At 35.9% G+C, this 16781-nt stretch overlaps 1 protein-coding gene across 18 annotated transcripts in view; it reads right to left on the bottom strand.

The window, feature by feature from the left end:
* Nucleotides 1-16781, bottom strand: part of FUBP1 (far upstream element binding protein 1) — a 36790-nt gene that overhangs the window by 13817 nt on the left and 6192 nt on the right. For 10 of the 18 annotated variants that reach the window (XR_006680224.1, XR_006680223.1, XR_006680222.1 and 7 more), the window contains exons 2-18: nucleotides 15884-15974; nucleotides 15008-15070; nucleotides 14174-14212; nucleotides 13535-13574; nucleotides 13103-13155; nucleotides 12941-13012; nucleotides 12785-12842; nucleotides 8284-8446; nucleotides 8091-8189; nucleotides 7866-7967; nucleotides 7529-7631; nucleotides 7317-7417; nucleotides 6552-6693; nucleotides 5848-6008; nucleotides 3947-4098; nucleotides 3782-3861; nucleotides 851-979 (exon numbers count right to left, since the gene is read on the bottom strand). Coding sequence is in view for 14 of the 18 variants with exons in the window: in XM_045292083.1 (XP_045148018.1) it covers nucleotides 851-979; nucleotides 3782-3861; nucleotides 3947-4098; nucleotides 5848-6008; nucleotides 6552-6693; nucleotides 7317-7417; nucleotides 7529-7631; nucleotides 7866-7967; nucleotides 8091-8189; nucleotides 8284-8446; nucleotides 12785-12842; nucleotides 12941-13012; nucleotides 13103-13155; nucleotides 13535-13574; nucleotides 14174-14212; nucleotides 15008-15070; nucleotides 15884-15974 (1648 nt within the window). In the remaining 4 variants the exon portion in view is untranslated. The remainder of the gene's footprint in view (nucleotides 1-850; nucleotides 980-3781; nucleotides 3862-3946; nucleotides 4099-5847; nucleotides 6009-6551; nucleotides 6694-7316; nucleotides 7418-7528; nucleotides 7632-7865; nucleotides 7968-8090; nucleotides 8190-8283; nucleotides 8447-12784; nucleotides 12843-12940; nucleotides 13013-13102; nucleotides 13156-13534; nucleotides 13575-14173; nucleotides 14213-15007; nucleotides 15071-15883; nucleotides 15975-16781) is intronic. The other 8 variants (XM_045292089.1, XM_045292091.1, XM_045292092.1 and 5 more) reach the window with 3 other exon arrangements.

Here is a 16781-nt window from a genome sequence, read left to right as displayed (position 1 = left end):
ATGAAGAAAGGAAACGGTCATTACAAAGACAGGAAAGCAAGATAGAGAAAACAAATGGAAGAAAAAGTCAAAGAACTGGAATAGAAAATGTCAAAGAGCAGCTTGAGAAGACAAATATTATAATGAAATGGGCTAAAACTGGAGTTAGAAAGCAAACAACCCTCCCCCCCAAAAGCCAGAAGAGCATACTCAAGCTGAAAGAACTAAAACTTCAAGCCTCATGTTGCAATATTGATTTCATGATCACAATATTGAATGATGCAGGAAGCATCAAAAGATGGAATACAGAAAATCACTATATCAACAACAACTGGTAGACACTGATCCATTTCAAGGAGGAACATACGAACAAGAACCAATGGTACTGAAGGAAGAAGTCCAAGCTGCACTGAAGGCCTTTGCCTAAAAACAAGGCTCCAGAATTGATGGGAATACCAAGTGAAATGTTTCAATACGTTGTTGAAGAATTGGAAAGCACTTACTCTATGCTATGAAATTAGGAAGGCAGTTACTTGGATATCACTTTGAGGACTAAGGTACATCTGACTCAAGTCATGATATTTTACACACCATAGGGACTGTGAATTGGGAGCAGTAATAATGATAATGGATGTGACATAATGATAATGGAGTAAGAGGATAGCACATTTACTCCAGGAGTTATCTGTGAGTTTTGTATATTACTTACAACTTTTATTGTTTAAAAAAATTCCACAGTAAATTTACAAAAAATTTGGCTCGTTAAGCTTATCACTGAACATTTTTCTTATGCAGAAATGTACCTAACATATAATTCCAAACAATGTTTAATTTTCACATACAAAGTAAGTTCTTTCACTGTCATAATTACCTTGCCCATTTGTTTGGGTTGTGGTTGGTGCACCTGTAGGAGCTGCAGGTGGTGGTTGTGCTTGCTGCTGGTAGTAGTGAGCATAATACGCAGCCCAAGCTGCTGAATTTGGATCTGTTCCTGCCTTAGCTAGAACAAACAAATTCAGGGTTTACACCTTAAGTCCATAATCCCACAAAAAACAAACCAATAATATCTTTAGCAATTACAAGGAATCAAACCTAAAGATATATTAAAAATAAATAAAACTTTTGGGATTCTATTATTTTCATTATCAGCATTTTTTATTACAGAAAAAAGAGGTTCAGACATTAATGGACTTTCAGGGTTTGCACACGTTGAAATTACAGCACTGGAACGTGATTAAAAACCCTTTGGGTTCAAAAGGCAAATAAACACAGATCCAAGAATGGGTTTGCATGAAATCCCAGCTCCAATTTAAGATTAGTTCTTACATCATGGATCTGCTCTATACTTGCCTTCAAGAAGGGACAACAGAAGATATGGGTGCTATAGCAAAAAGTGGTTAAGAAATTAGATGGTGCCCATCTCTGAGATAAAATAGTGCTGGGGTCTTTAAGGTTTGTTTCCAAAAAACAGTCATATAAATGTGATGTCAACTAAGTCCACATGGAAGAAGTGCTCAAGCACCAGGCACCAAATGATTGCAAGTCATAATATGAAATTAAAGGAGGGATTAGTATCAGATCCAGAAGTGTTAGAATTTGCTTTGCAGAAGTTATGGATGATAGTAGGAGCCCAATATACAGTTGTGGGATCTACATAAAAAATGTCTCTGGAAATTTCCCTTTATCCATAATAGAAGGATGAGGAAAAACTGATTTCCAAACAGATTACATTGAAGCGATGACTATAGAAGATCAAAGTGATAATCCTGACTTGAGTTATAACCTTGCCTTTCGAATGCCCCCACCACATGCACATTAGGCGTAATCTGGATTTCACCATTTTTTGTATCTGTTTGTTCATACTGGGGTTTATCTCTTTGTCACTGGGAATGACCATCTTAAATTTTTCTTGTATGTTTGTCTGAAACCCAGGATTGATGAACATATAGGGGCAGAAAGTAGAATAAGGGTTTCTGGGGCAATACAGTGGTAGTGATGTTTGGGAGATGGGGTTGGGTGGTAAAAGGGAGGTCAAGAAGGGAAAGAATGTTTTGTAACCGGTTGTGGTAGCAATTTACAATATTGTTTGATGTGATTGATCTATGGAATAATATCATACCCGTATATTGGCTCCCAATAAAATACTTCTGGAAAAAACCCAAACCTAACCAAACCTCCAAACCTTTGGCTCTAATCTAATGCTTTGTCTCAAAACCACTGTGGGTACTGGATCCCCTACTTACAAAACGGATTTGTCATTAAGCACAGTATGTGGTAGATGACCTAAAAGTTCCTAGAGTTAACCATTTTAACTAGCGAAAAAAGGAAAAAAGAGATTGGAATGGAAATGTTACGCTGGGGGTTTAAGTCAATAGAATATTGAATGATAAGCTGTACTTTAGTTCTGATAATCCTATAGGATCTAGAGTATAAAGAATTTCAAGTATCACAGTGATGAACAAGTTCATGTTTTGAGCAATCATTGTGAAATGTAGCTAATCTCTATTTTCTTCCGCAAGAAATAATAATTATTTCTAATACTCTTATACACCAACTATGACAAATAGATTGCACGTTTCAGAAGCCACCATTCTTTCTCTCTTGTACGGGCCTTGGGACATGTTATGCTGTTACGCTTCCTATGTAGAAATCAGCAAGCTTCTTGTTAATTTGACCCTTTGTGTTAGGAGAATCATTTCATATTGGCTTGTTTCCCCAAGAGAAAGCATTTCTATGGCCAGAGCATGCCTGTATGTGATTGTTATATCCCTTATACCAAATAGAAGCAACTTGAAGCTCCCATTTGTTAGTGATGTTACAAAAAAAGGATGGAAGGGGAGTGCTAAAGAAAAAAATTTAGCATGTAATATTTAGCCACCTCTAGACATTTCTCAACTGATTACTGTTGATCAATATCTTAACAGGGTCACAATCGATATGCTAATAAATGAAAATATTTCATTTGACACATCTGGATAGAAAAAATTTTAAAAGCCATCTTTTTATTCCTAATGCATTAAGACCATACAACAGTTACACGATTAATATGCACGGATAATTTATCTTCAGTAGTATCTAGGGTCAGAGGGATTAAGAAACATACTCGATAGCCTCTAAATAGTTAAGTTACTACTAATTAGAAGGACTGGAACTTCTCCAGATTGCTCTATCTCCTAGTCTACACATAAGTCTTGATCTCAGCCTCAGAGAATAACTTTCTTAGGTTATACAGTGAGTGGAAGACCTGGGATATTAATGTAAATGTTTTGGCTCCAAATTGAGAAAAAACAACCAAAAAACCATTAAACTCCTCCCAACCCTATAGTTTAGAGAATAATATTGAGAGCATAGCACAACTCAAGGTGCAGGCTCATGAGCAAAAGTTGTGTTTATTTGGTGACTATAACACTGGTGGTGTAGTGGCTATGAGATGGGCTGAAATTCAAAAGGCCTCCAGTTTATTATTTATTAGTCTCATATAATTGCACAAATGTACACCATGCAACGATAATATCATACATAACAAATTAACAAATTGCATTTTATAACACTATCATCTAAAATCTAAATAATAATCTGTCTTCCAAAAGCTTTTACATCTGAAAATCCTGCTTTACCTATATAAGCCAAATGTAGGTAGAAAGAAATTCCATGGAAACAGAAACCATTTTCAACAGTGTCTAAAACTGAAAGAATTAGCAAAGACGATGCACACAATGAGGAGTAGAATACTAGGAAATCTAAGGATGAAATAATAGCAAACAGTAATACATATTAGCTGCGAAAAGAACACATTACTTACCTGGATCAGGAGGTGCCTGTTGTTGCCAGTGTGGATAGGCATTTCCCCATCCCTGGGGAGCATATGGGGCTGGAGGGCCACTAAAAAGAGAAAAGGACTATGAAAATAAACCGAACACTAGAATTTTTTTTTTTTTTAAACCCCAGTTTTACACCCAACACTTACTGAGGAGCAGGGCCAGGTGGTCCTGGATTATACGGTGCAGGATTGTATGGTCCCATTGGTGCTCCAGGTCCTGGAGGCCCAGGAGGCCCATGGGGACCTGGGACACCATGTGGCCCATGGGGTACAGGTGGTCCTAATGGATTTACTGGACCCTGCAAAAAGGAAAGACATATAAGAAAAAATAACAATGACTAGACAACCCAACTCTCCTTCGTTTCTGTTCTCTTATTTACATTGATTGTTATATAAAGAGCAGTTTGAAAGATTAGGACTTTATGGGAAATATGTTGTAATGCAAAAATGAAGGAAAATAGGTAACACACATCATTATAAAACCGCCAACTTTACTACTATACAACAACCAAACCAATTAAGTTTTAGATGATCCTTTGTCTTCTCCTATGTTACATAATAATCTTAACATATTAAGGAGATTCATTAAGTGTTCCCTTTGGCTCTATTCTTTTAAGATACCACTATCTTCATTTAATGCTCTTGAAATATCCCTTGCTTCTATTTTCTATGATGCATCCTTTCCAATCATTAAAAATATCGTATACACTCGCATGTAAGCCGAGTTTTCCAGCACATTTTTAATGCCGTTTTGGTGGTAAAATTAGGTGCCTCGACTGATATTCAGGTCAGCTTATACTCGAGTATATATGGTACTGAACATGTATCAACATTTTTATAGGGCTATTTGCCAGGCACTGTGATAAACACACTAACTTATTTATTCCCCACAACTACAATTTACTAAGGTAGGTATCACCACCATAATCTTACAGGAGAAAACCATGGTACAGGAGACCCTACTAATTTCTTCTTAGGGTCCTTTAACCAGATTAACTGTTGTCAAGAATCCGACTCCACAGTTCACATTCTTACTCTCTTTAGTGAACAATTTTAAGTAGCCCGTATTATTTTCCGTTAATTCAACAGAATGTCCTGATCCAAGCACATCAAGCAGGGAGTATCCAAAACCAACATGTCACTTATTATTCTGTTTTATTATCAACCTTTACCAATTTCATTTTTCCTGTAAGCAATTATACTTAATGTCTTTTTCACAGTACTTAAGATGTTTTATAAGTCGTTCTTGTGTTTTTCCCCTATATAACCTTCTTTTGTATACCATTCAAAACATGGAACATAGAGAATGTTTAGCAACTCAATTACAAAAAAGATTCTTCATACTGTAAGTTGTCATAGCAAATTAACCCGCTAAAACATAATTTGCTACATTTATGAAAAAGCATGGTCAAGACTCTTCACTTTTTTGCAATTATCACCAGGAAATCTCAAGGAAAAATCTCCCTTACTTAACCAAACTCATTCACTGCCATCAGGTCAATTCCAATGCATGGAGACAGGACAGAACTGCCTGTGGGTTTCTCAGACTGTAATTCTTTAGAAGAGTAGAAAGTCTCATTTTTTTGCCTTATCAGAAAGTTTTGAACTGCTGACCATGCAGATCACAGCACATAATCTAGGGCTCTCTCCATAAAAGAAAAAAAAAATATTAAGAGTCCTGGTGGCATGGTGTGTTGCACATTAGGCTGTAAGCACAAAGTCCTAAGTTAAAATCCACCAGCTGCTCAAGGTAAAAGATGAGGCTTTCATCTCATAAAGTTTTACAGACTTCCAAACTCAGGACAGAGCAGAACTGCTCTTCGGTTTTCTGGTTATCTTTATAGAGGAGCACATAGCCTTATCTTTCCCCTGCAGAACAGCGTGGTAGAATTGAACTATTGGACTTACAGTTAGTAGCTGCATGTTTTACCACCACACTATGCCACCTGGGCTCTCTTCTCTGTAGCACTGACAAATGGGTATGAAATCATCTTATTTAACCATTGGTAGCAATTGGTTATATACTTAGATGCAAAGAGTATACTCACACCAATCTTTTCTTCTATGAGTTGCCGAGCATAGTCTATTTGCTGTGGGGTGCCACGAATTGTAAATAACTTCATATTAGGATCTGCATTTGGTGGAGGATTTCTCTGAAGTTCTATTCTTGCACCAGATTGTTGACTTATGCTTTTTATAGTTTCACCTCCTAAAATCAAAAGATAGCATTTCTCTAAAGATTCAAAAGATGTAAGCTATTCTTATAAAGACAAACTATAAAGAGAAGGGTCACAATTAAATAGGTTATTAAAATAAGTTTGGCCAGTATTCTATCTGAAAGTTATCCATAACAAATAACTGTATTTTAGAACAAATTATATGAGACATTTTATGCTTCCGTTGAAATTCCAACTTTAACATATAGTGAAATATTTGGCTTAGTTAGTTGCTTTTACAAATAGAAGCTAATATAAACTTAACAATTTGAAGACATGAAAACTTAGGAAGAAGCAAACCAAACCACCCAAGCCATTTTTTCACACCAAAATAAATGTTTCTTGACTTAATATTTAAATCTCTTTGTCTTGCTACTCTGTGATGCAAATCCTGAATTTTCAGTTTAGTACATAAAAATCTTTTATATTTCAGAGACCATTCTTACCAACTTAAGAACAATTTGTTCATAAAAGCAAAAAAAAAAAATTAGGCGTCAATTTTAACAAATCAGAACATCGAGTATAAAGTACATTACCTTTTCCTATTATCAATCCAGTTTTTCCAGTTGGTACAATGAAATTAAATTCCTGTAGTCCACCAGGTGGTCCCATGTTCCAGTTGCCTTGGCCTCGACCTCTTCCTCGACCACCAGGTCCAGGTCCACCAGGATTACCAGCCTAAAGAGGGGCAAAATCAAAACAGGAATATACTTTCTTTCTACTAAGAAATGTACCATAAGTTCATAGATACATTGGCCCATATTAGCATATAACAGTCAGCACTTATTCTTAGGGGAAAAAAACCCACACTATAGTATTTCAATTTTTATGGGTCACAGACCTGAAGTGGATTTAGTTGGGTGGAATGGCTCATAAATATTATGAATAGTATGCGTGCTTTACACTGGGTTGAATATAGCAAAAATACCTAGTAGTTTTCTGCTTCATGACATCTTAAAGCAATTTTAAATTCCTAGCCATTGATAAGGCATAATCAACAGATTGTTTTTAAAATTTACACTAAAAACAACGAAAATGAGTGTGACTTGACAAAATAATAGCATAAATTATCAAGGGTTCGGGGGGGTGGGGTGGGGTGGGGTGGGGGTGGGGGACAGGACGGGGAAGGAGGCGGGGAATGAGCTTATACCAAGGGCTTGAATAAAAGAATGTTTTGAGAATGATGGCAACAATGCACAAATGTGCTTGACACAATGGATGTATATGTATGGGTTGTGATGAGTTGTACAAGCCTCCAATAAAATGATTAAAAAAAGAGAAATTATTAACATTTATCAAACCTGAACACTTCGAAGGAGGTCTGTAATAATTTCTGCGGCATGCTGACATCTGTCTGGAGGTCCTGTTATTTGTGCTATTCTGTCAGGTGTTGTCCCATCATCTTTAAAACAAATAAATGAAACATTAAATACACGATGGCAAAACCAAAAATTCTAAAACTCCAACAAGTAGTTTCTATCAATACTTAGAATATTAAATATAATATACTCACCTGGTTTAAACTGAATTCGAACACCAGCATCATTTTGTATTTTTTTTATCATCTCTCCATTCCTTCCGATTACAATGCCAACAGCAAATCTTGGAATGGGGACCTGAAGCAAATGAAGACAAAAGTATTAAAAAAGCCCTCCTGAGACGCAATCTGTATCAAATCACAAAGTATATACATGTAGTATGAGACTTAGTAAATGGAGCAACACTTCAGTATTCTGTGGTACCAAGTGGGAAAATTGATAAAATGTTTGAGAGCTATTTGACACAAAACAGGAAGGACACTTCTATTACCCCAGTTAAGCACACAACTAGGATTAGGCATTTTTACTTACATCTATCCCTTCATTTCCTCCTATTCTTGACCCATATTCATTTCGAACTTCTCTGAAACCACCTTGATCACGAATTAACTCTAACACCATTTCCTTGGCTTGCTAAAGTAGGAAAAAAATAGGAAAATTTAGAAAGCATGTCTTAAAATATTTGATTCCTGTCTGATTTTTCCATTTTTCCACCCAATCTTAACACCCTCCTTTTCCCTGAATAAAATAGTTTACCTGAACTTTGTATGGGTCTCCTGTAATCCTAAGTGGTTTGTCAGCGCCAGTGTTCTGAGGCCCATCTTGAATCATAACCATTTTAACTCCAGCCCGTTCCTGTTACAATGATAGGAATTATAAGTATTAACAATGAGAGATTGGGAGGAAATTGTCATTAAAGTAAACTAAAAACAATTATACAAATTAATACCTGAAGTTGTTTAATAGTTTCTCCTCCCTTCCCAATAACTAATCCTGCCTTGCTAGCTGGAATCATGATTTCTTGAACTGCATTTCCTGGTCCATCACCATGATGGAAACCAGGGGCTGGTCTTCCTTTTTCAACAATCTGGTCCAATAACCGTTTTGCTGATCTGTTAAAATAAATGAGTTGTAATATGCCAAAAAACGTATTCAAAGAGAAATATGAAATAATATAATCAGGAACACCTCCCAACCCAATTCAGGTTTAAGTGGCTTCAAGTTAAAATTAACCATCCTTTTATTTTGAATTTAAAGAAAGGGCTATAGAAGTATAAAGATTCTGAAATCACATAATACATTTTCTAGGCATACAATATTCAGTATTTGGGGCTGGGATGGAAATAAAGGCATTGGTTTTAAACAATCTAATTTTCTACAAAATGGTGCTCAACTTCTGAAGTTATCCTATTAGTCTAAGAGTGTTATGTATTTTACACTTTAAGTGACCACTTTGCCCCCATACATGTCAAAATTCATAAAATGGTAGAATGTATTTGTGAAAGGTGGATGTATGAATATACCATATATACCTGTTTATAAGTCGAGTTTTTCAGCACATTAAAAATGCCATTTTTGTGGTAAAATTAGTTGCCTCGGCTGATATTCGGGTCGACTTTTACTCGAGTGTATATGGTAGATATATGGGGAGAAGGCATGTGAACTGACAAGTGGCAAACAAGAAGCATTCCAGGGGGGCTGGAAGTTTATAAAGGAAGCTAATGGGGTTGGAACAGAGTGAGCTGGGAAATAAAGGATAGAGATATAACAAGCAATACAGGCCATTTATTTTCATCTAAATGGGGAAGCAAACAAACACTTTTTGAACAAAAGCTGTGTTGTGCATTTGAAATACATGATAGCTGGACTATTATATAAATAGTCCTGGTTGTACAGTGCAATCACCCAGCTGATAATCAAAATAAAGATTGGCAGCTCAAGACCGTAAGTTGCTCTGTGGGAATAAAGACCTGGTGATATATTCCTATAAAGAGTAAAGCCCAGGAAACTCTATAGAGAGGTTAGTTCTAAACTGTTTTAACCTGAAGCCAAACTCATTGACCGTAAGTTGACTCTGACTACTAACATACAAGGGTTGAGACTGTAAATACTTTCTACTGAAAAGTGGCTAGTGGGTTTAAACCAACAATATTGAAATTAACAGCCCAACACCTAGCTCACTGCAACAGGGGAGTACAAATGCACTTCATGACAATAATTAGGGATTAAAGGTAAAAGCAAGTTATCTAGGGAAATAAATAATTATTAAGGGAAAACGGCCAAGAGTTGCTCATAGTACGTGAGTCTGAAAACGATGTCAGCATATTGAGGTAAAACAAAACGTTTTGGGGTGGAAATAATCTGTTTTCTGTACAGCTCGCTCTTTTACACTTCATTATTTCTTAAATTTGCTTTAGCTATTCTATTTTCAAGGACAAATTTCAGAGCCTCCTTTAACATCCACTTATATAGTCTTAATGACCTTGTCTTCTTTTCAATATATGACGGTCTTGACCTTATTACACAATTCAGCAGTGTGCAATGGATCAAATCTGTTCTTGAGGCATTATCAATTCAGGTGGGATACTCAAGGTTTTACTTTGGCTCTCAGGGACTTGCTTTAATTGTCTTCATTGCATGAACTTAATGAAAAACTGATGGTTTGGTTCAACAATTTGCCCCTGGATAACATTGAACTGCTCCATTGCCTCTTCCCAAAGATGTGGTCAATTTGATTCTTATGTATGCCGTTTGGTGAAATGTATGCAGCAGTCAAGTATCTTCACTGTTATTGGTCTTGCAACATTCTATGTTATCTCGATTCATTTCTGTTGCCAATGCGACATTTATGACCACTGTTCCCTCCTCTGTTTCCAGCTTCTGCATTCCAAGTGCAAGTAACTACCCATGGATCTTGACTGCATGTTTCATCAATTTAAACTAAGTAAGTTGGTAGAATTCTTTTTGTTTCATCACTAGCTTTAGTGCATTCTTTCTAAATTTATTATTTAGAAATATATTCAAATATTATTCTAAATAAAATTATGAATAATAATTTCATTATCTGGACTTCCATCTAGGTCAGCGGTTCTCAACTTGTGGGTCACGACCCCTTTGGGGGGGGGGGCGTGCCAAAAGACCCTTTCACAGGGGTCGCCTAAGATCATTGGCAAACACATTATTTCCAATGGTCTTAGGAACCAAGACACTGCTCCTCTATCTGTCTTCAGGAGGGTTCACCCACAGATACGTCCACATAAAAGTACCTGGCATGATGACAAAATTTCATTTATTTGTAATTAGAAATTATTTCACAATATGTAATTACATACTGCTTTTGTGATTAATCACTATGCGTTAATTATGTTCAATTTGTAACAATGAAAATACATCCTGCATCTCATATTTTTATATTATGATTCGGAATAGTAGCAACAGTTATGATGGAGCAATGAAAATTTTATGGTTGGGGGGGGGTCACCACAACATGAGGAACTGTATTAAAGGGTCGCAGCATTAGGAAGGTTGAGAACCACTGATTCAAGCATACACATATTATCCTATTACAGAATTTACTGTCGACTTCATTACCGTCAACTCTACTTTGAGGAAGTGGCTTTCTCCAGTTGTATTTTGCGTGTCTTTGAATCTGAGGGGCTCAGGTATTATTCAATATTCCAATGCTATTTATAAGCTTTTCAGTGGCTAATCCCTCACAAGTGGACCGTCTGTTTCTTTTTCATACCCTGTTAAGTCTAGAAACTTCACTGAAATCTGTTTACCATAGGTGATCCTACTGGTGTTTGAAATGCTTGTTATATAGGTTCTAGCATCACAAGATTATCACACAGTATGACAGATAAGTGGTGCAAGATAAAAACTAAGGAATACATAAAATTTATGTTATAATTAAAGATTACTTGCGATCTTAACAAAAGTCAATTTCAATGGAATAGTATGAATTAAAAACCTGGTGGGCATGAGTATTAAGAGGAAATAAAAATAATAAAGGCAAATGATATTGGAGGTCAACTTATCTCTTTTATAGTCTCACAAACCCACATGGGCTACTCTAGATCTGGCAGTGAGTTTTGAGTTTTCTAAACATGCATAGAAGAAATATAAAGGCAGGCTGGTGAGGAAAGTATAAATGGTTCTTAGGATAGATTTTATATATTCAGTAAAAGCTAAATGTGTTGAAGTCAAGAGATGATTTGAAAAGGGGAACAAACTTTGACTCACTGCAATCAAATCAATTCTGACTCATATTGACTCTATATGATAAACTGGAGCTGGCCCTGTGTGGGAAACAAATGTTATTCCCTAGGTTGCCTCCCACCATATTATAAACCTAAGGTACTGCTTGCTAATACATAGTCTATGGCTATACACTTGGAGGTCAACTGCTTAAAGGTTATCTCCCTGGGGTTTATCATCATCTAGAGCAATCAGACCCTATAGTCTGCCCCACTCCCTTCTGATAAGGATAGTGGATTGTTCCCTTGAAAGCCCGAAGACATGGTCAAGCCAACTCAGGGAGGACCAAGGTTAGGCTCCCATCTTGACTAGAGTCCACCCATCTCGTCACATGTATGCCCCCAGTTCCCCCACCCTTCCTATTGTGTGTACACCTCTAGCTTGTCCCCCTCCAGTTGCACGTATGCCTATTGTACAACCCCTTCCGGTTACCATGTAACTAGGGGGGACCTGTATATCCCCTAAGTGTATATAAGCCTTGGTTAGAAATATATTCGTACTCCCGAGATCATGGCCATCCTGGAGATGAGCATTTGCATGCTTTACCTTGTCTGATGCCTTTAGTTTTACCCCTCAATTATACAACTGCCCCTTGGACCCATTCAATTGTGGAGGCCAGTACCCCACACCCCTAAAGGTTTCCAAGAGTGGAACTGTTTAAGGGAGTAGAAAGCCCCCAACAGAATAGTTGGTGGTTTCAAACTGCTGACTTTGTGGTTATTGGCCCAATAGGTAACTCCTATGCCACCAGGACTCCTGGGAGATATATAAAAGCAAGCACCAAATAAACTTGAAACAAAAGAGCTAAAAATACATGAGGGAGTTTTCAAGAAAGATTTTCCCACAAGCTTTTTGAAGCCCCTTAATCTAGGGAAATACAAGCAACACAAAAGTTCACTGAAGATTAGTTGTAACCAGTTTCAAGGGAGATCAGTTGACAAGGCTATATTTATCTATACATATAATATATATATGTATATATATATATAGTCTAGGCGATATACAGATTTAAATAAATATAATCAGTTTATTTTGTTTTTATGGTATAGATGAAGAACTAAAGATTTAAGCTTTAACAGAGTTATAAAGCTTCAGGGAAGGGAGGTAAAAGCCGAAGTTAATAGCAAAGGCAAGGTTCAAAGAACTATCATATTGTAACATTTTGTGTATATTTTTAAGATGGTCATACTTACTGGACAGATTCAGGTGTACCAGTTAACATACAAGATCTTTCTGGAAGGCCACCACTGTCTACAAAAAAAGGAGAAACTTTAGATCAATAAAAGTCAAACAGGTAGCATTATGTTGTTTATCAAGTCACTTTGCAAATATGAAATAAATATCAGTACCAGGAGCTATCTGTATTTTGCATCCAGATTCCTGTTGTATGCGTGAGATCTGTTCTCCTCCTCGGCCAATTACTGATTTAAAAAGAAAGGAAACAAAAGTTGAAAGACTAAAAATATAATCAAGAGAGACTTTTCAAAGCCCTTAAAAATTAGGTTACTTACTGAATCCAACCATTCCATCTGGAACTTTGTATTCTTCAGTCATTACAGACCTGCTGAGAAACAATGACAATGTTTATATATTAAATGTTACACACTAGTAAAGAATGGAAACCTAACAGCAACAAATGGCTTAAATTAAGAAGTTAGGTGCACATTATGCCTAAATATGGCCCATCATTTGAGTTAGGTGAAACACATCAAATCAGGATGCTGTGTATAAGTCTGATGTTAAGTAAAAGAGTTAAGAGATTTTAGGGCATATCATCCTAGGAGTTCCAGGAGTTACACTAATTCACATTAGTTCTATTAAAACCTGGCTAATTCTACCAATTGTTCCAAATTTACTAATGTCTCTTTCAAAAAAGCCCTATCATTTTGTTACATTCATTATGGGAAATGAAACACACACACACACAAAGCTTATGACTATACCTTTGCTGTTGGTGCATTGGTGGTAACTGTGCTCCAAAAGCTACCAAAAATTAAAAAATAGAATGTAAATTAATAATTTAAGTCCATACTTGATACAATCATACTAAACTCTAAAATCTTTTCACGATACACAGAAAACAAACTAGTGAAACCTCTTTACAGAACACTTAAATCAGTACTGACCAAGGAAACTACACTCGCTGCCAAGAGTCAATGCCGATTCATAAGACAGGGTAGAACTGCCTCTGAGTTTCGAGACTCTTTATGGGAGTAGAAAGCCCCGTTCTCCCAAGGAAAGGCCGGTGATTTCGAACTGTGGACCCTTTGAATCAATCCAACGTTTAACAGCTAAGCCACCAGGGCTCCTAAACAACTTTGACAATGAACAACAAAAAGACAGAAATTTTTAGCAATAGTATCAAATTAAACCCCACCCCCCCTTTCAAGTGGTGTATGTAGAGTTTAAGAATTAGAAGTTAAATAAGTGTTACCAACCATATCTTATTTATAACTGGTCATAATAAAGTAGGGAAAAGGCATTTATAAAGAAATTCAGGTTAGTTTATTATAAAAGCTAGGAAGAAAAAACAATACTGAAATTCAGTTATTTTAACTTGTAGCCCAGGCAAAAATACTTACAGTCATTTTGAGGAGCAACTTTCTTAGCATCTGGTTGATCTGCAAAATTAAGAGTTGTTTAAAAAAAATTTGGGGGGGGTTACTAAGTACAAGACTTAGCATCCCTTCCAAGCAAAAAATTAAATATAAACATTTATTAGCATATCTGAGGGTATGGTTTGTCATCGAACAAAAATTGCCAAGACTCAACCCACACTTATAGTGTAAAGAATTACACTTTTCATTTTCTTCATGTTTAAAGATGCACAGACATTAAAAAAAATCCTTTTTGATCGTATCACTGACCTTACTGCATGTTAAGCACTTTTGAATGATACAAGACAAAGTACTTTGATCCATTACTAGCAAAATATCACATGCTAAAGGCTAATGATGCTTCCACTGTAGGAACTAAAGATTGGAAGAAAGAAAAAACTATCAAAATGTGAAAATTTGACATATCAAAAGTTGAGTGTATCTATGACAGTGACCACAAAGCTATGCAAAAAATAAATAAAATCACATTATAGGCAATCTCAAAACTAAACTGTTGAATTTTTCCTAGCCAAACATTTCACAGCATAACACTTCAGCAGAAACACTCAAAACAACTGACTACCTTCAACTAAATCCTTTACACAGATGAGTAAATACAATGCATACCTTAGAGTACCACAACCTATATCTGAAAATACTATATTCTCCTCCCCCCTTCAAACGTAAATGATTAATCAGAATGTTGTGCAGCAAAAAATTCAGACACATAATCCAAGAAATATTTGTGTCCATTTCAAGAATCCACTGGTTTATTTCACGTTTACATACTAAACACAGGTAATAAATAAAAATTCCTGCCTTTAAAAGGAGAGGGCATTCCCTCCCAGTGTGTTGTACTGCTCGGACTTGTCCAAGAGCCATCTACACATAAAATAAAAAGAATACATTACATACAACATCTGAAGCATCATTAGCTCATTTTTTTTGTATATTAAAAGCCTCACTATAAATATGAAAGACACTTAAATGAAAGAAAACCAAGTACTCCTGGTCAAAAAACTACTAATACATACAATAGGCTCAAGAACCCTCTATAAAAACAAACGAAAAAGAAAACAAAAGAGGGCAAAAAGAAAAAGTATCAAAATTCATTTAGCAAACCTAAAAGAAAAAATACGTGCAGACTTCTAAGTTCAGAAGCTTCAACAATTATATATAAAAAAACACAAACCAAAAATAAAACACAAGGCACTGTAAATCCACTGTTTTAAGTTAAACCAGAAACACAAATTACTAAAACAAAACATTAAAAATGGCATAACCTGCAACACACTATAGAGTAACAAACTATAGCAACTTCAACCTTAAAAGTGTAATCTGAAATAGCAAAATCGTGAAAACAGCTTATTAAGATTCATTATGCATGATGAGGAAAACCAGTGAAATGTCTCCTAAAGTTATTCAATTTAGCTTTTTCCAATATTAACAAGGAGTCTGTGCAAACTGTCAATCTAGCACAATCCTAAAAGAAATCTGTTGCTTAATAAGTCAAAAACTCCCTGGTTGACCTAAGCCTGACCTACCTGGTCTAGATCACTTTTCCCATTTCTCCCTTTGAGGCTAACAATAATTTTAAGAACCTTATGATTCAAGTAATGTTTCAAAGAAAACATTTGAAAAATTACTTCATCTACACATGTGTAAAATAATTAAAATGCTTATGTTCTAACTTACCTCCATCTTCCAAAGGTCTTTTTTGTCCCCCATAACCATAGTCATTTGAATTCAGTGATGTACCAGCATCACCTCCAATTTTTGCTGCAATCTTAAAAAACAAACAAAAGAACCACATAATCATTAAGAATGGTACCACAAAATATTACATACTATATCGAATAGCAAATTTCCCAATTTCTTTACTAACTCAGGAGCCATGGTAGGGTAGGGGAATTAAGTTTCTGATAAACCACTAAGATGATCAACAAAGAAACATCAACTAGAATTAGAAAATAGATTCACCAAATAAGTTGAAGAAAACCTGAATCCTAATCCTGTCTTCTCCAATATGTTGCAACTCTTCAAAGTTATGAAGTACATTGAGACCAGGTCTTGCCATCAGTGCTTCTAAGAAGCATACTTCTTCCAAGACACATGTTTGTTCTTTTGGCAGTCCTTTGTACCTTCAATATTTTTTGCCAGAACTATATGAAATGCATTGATTCTTTTCTGGTCTTCCTATTTAAAGACCAACTTACACACACACACACACACACACACACACACACACACACACACGGAAACGAAAAATATCACGCATGCCTTGGGTCAGACACAATGGTTACATGTGTAGCATGAAATACAACTATTCCAAACGGAAATGTTTTAAGTTGTAAAACACAGAACAATCACATAGAACAAAGAATGGTTAAATAGGTTACAATGGGTTAAAAAAAATACATGAGTTGCATTTTATTTCTTTTAGACAGTGTTGCCCTAAAGAAAAATGTAAGGCTGGGGTTGGAGCCAGGGAAATTGTAACTCTTAAGAAAATATCAGCTACAGGACTAAATATAAAACCAAAATTAAACCCGCTGTCTGAGTTAATTCTAACTCTGACCCTCCTCAACTTCTT

The sequence above is a fragment of the Echinops telfairi genome, unplaced genomic scaffold (genome assembly GCF_000313985.2).
Source record: "Echinops telfairi isolate 266 unplaced genomic scaffold, ASM31398v2 ScPeMD7_443;HRSCAF=831, whole genome shotgun sequence".
Lineage (NCBI taxonomy): Eukaryota > Metazoa > Chordata > Mammalia > Afrosoricida > Tenrecidae > Echinops > Echinops telfairi.
This window is presented reverse-complemented; position numbering and strand designations above follow the sequence as displayed.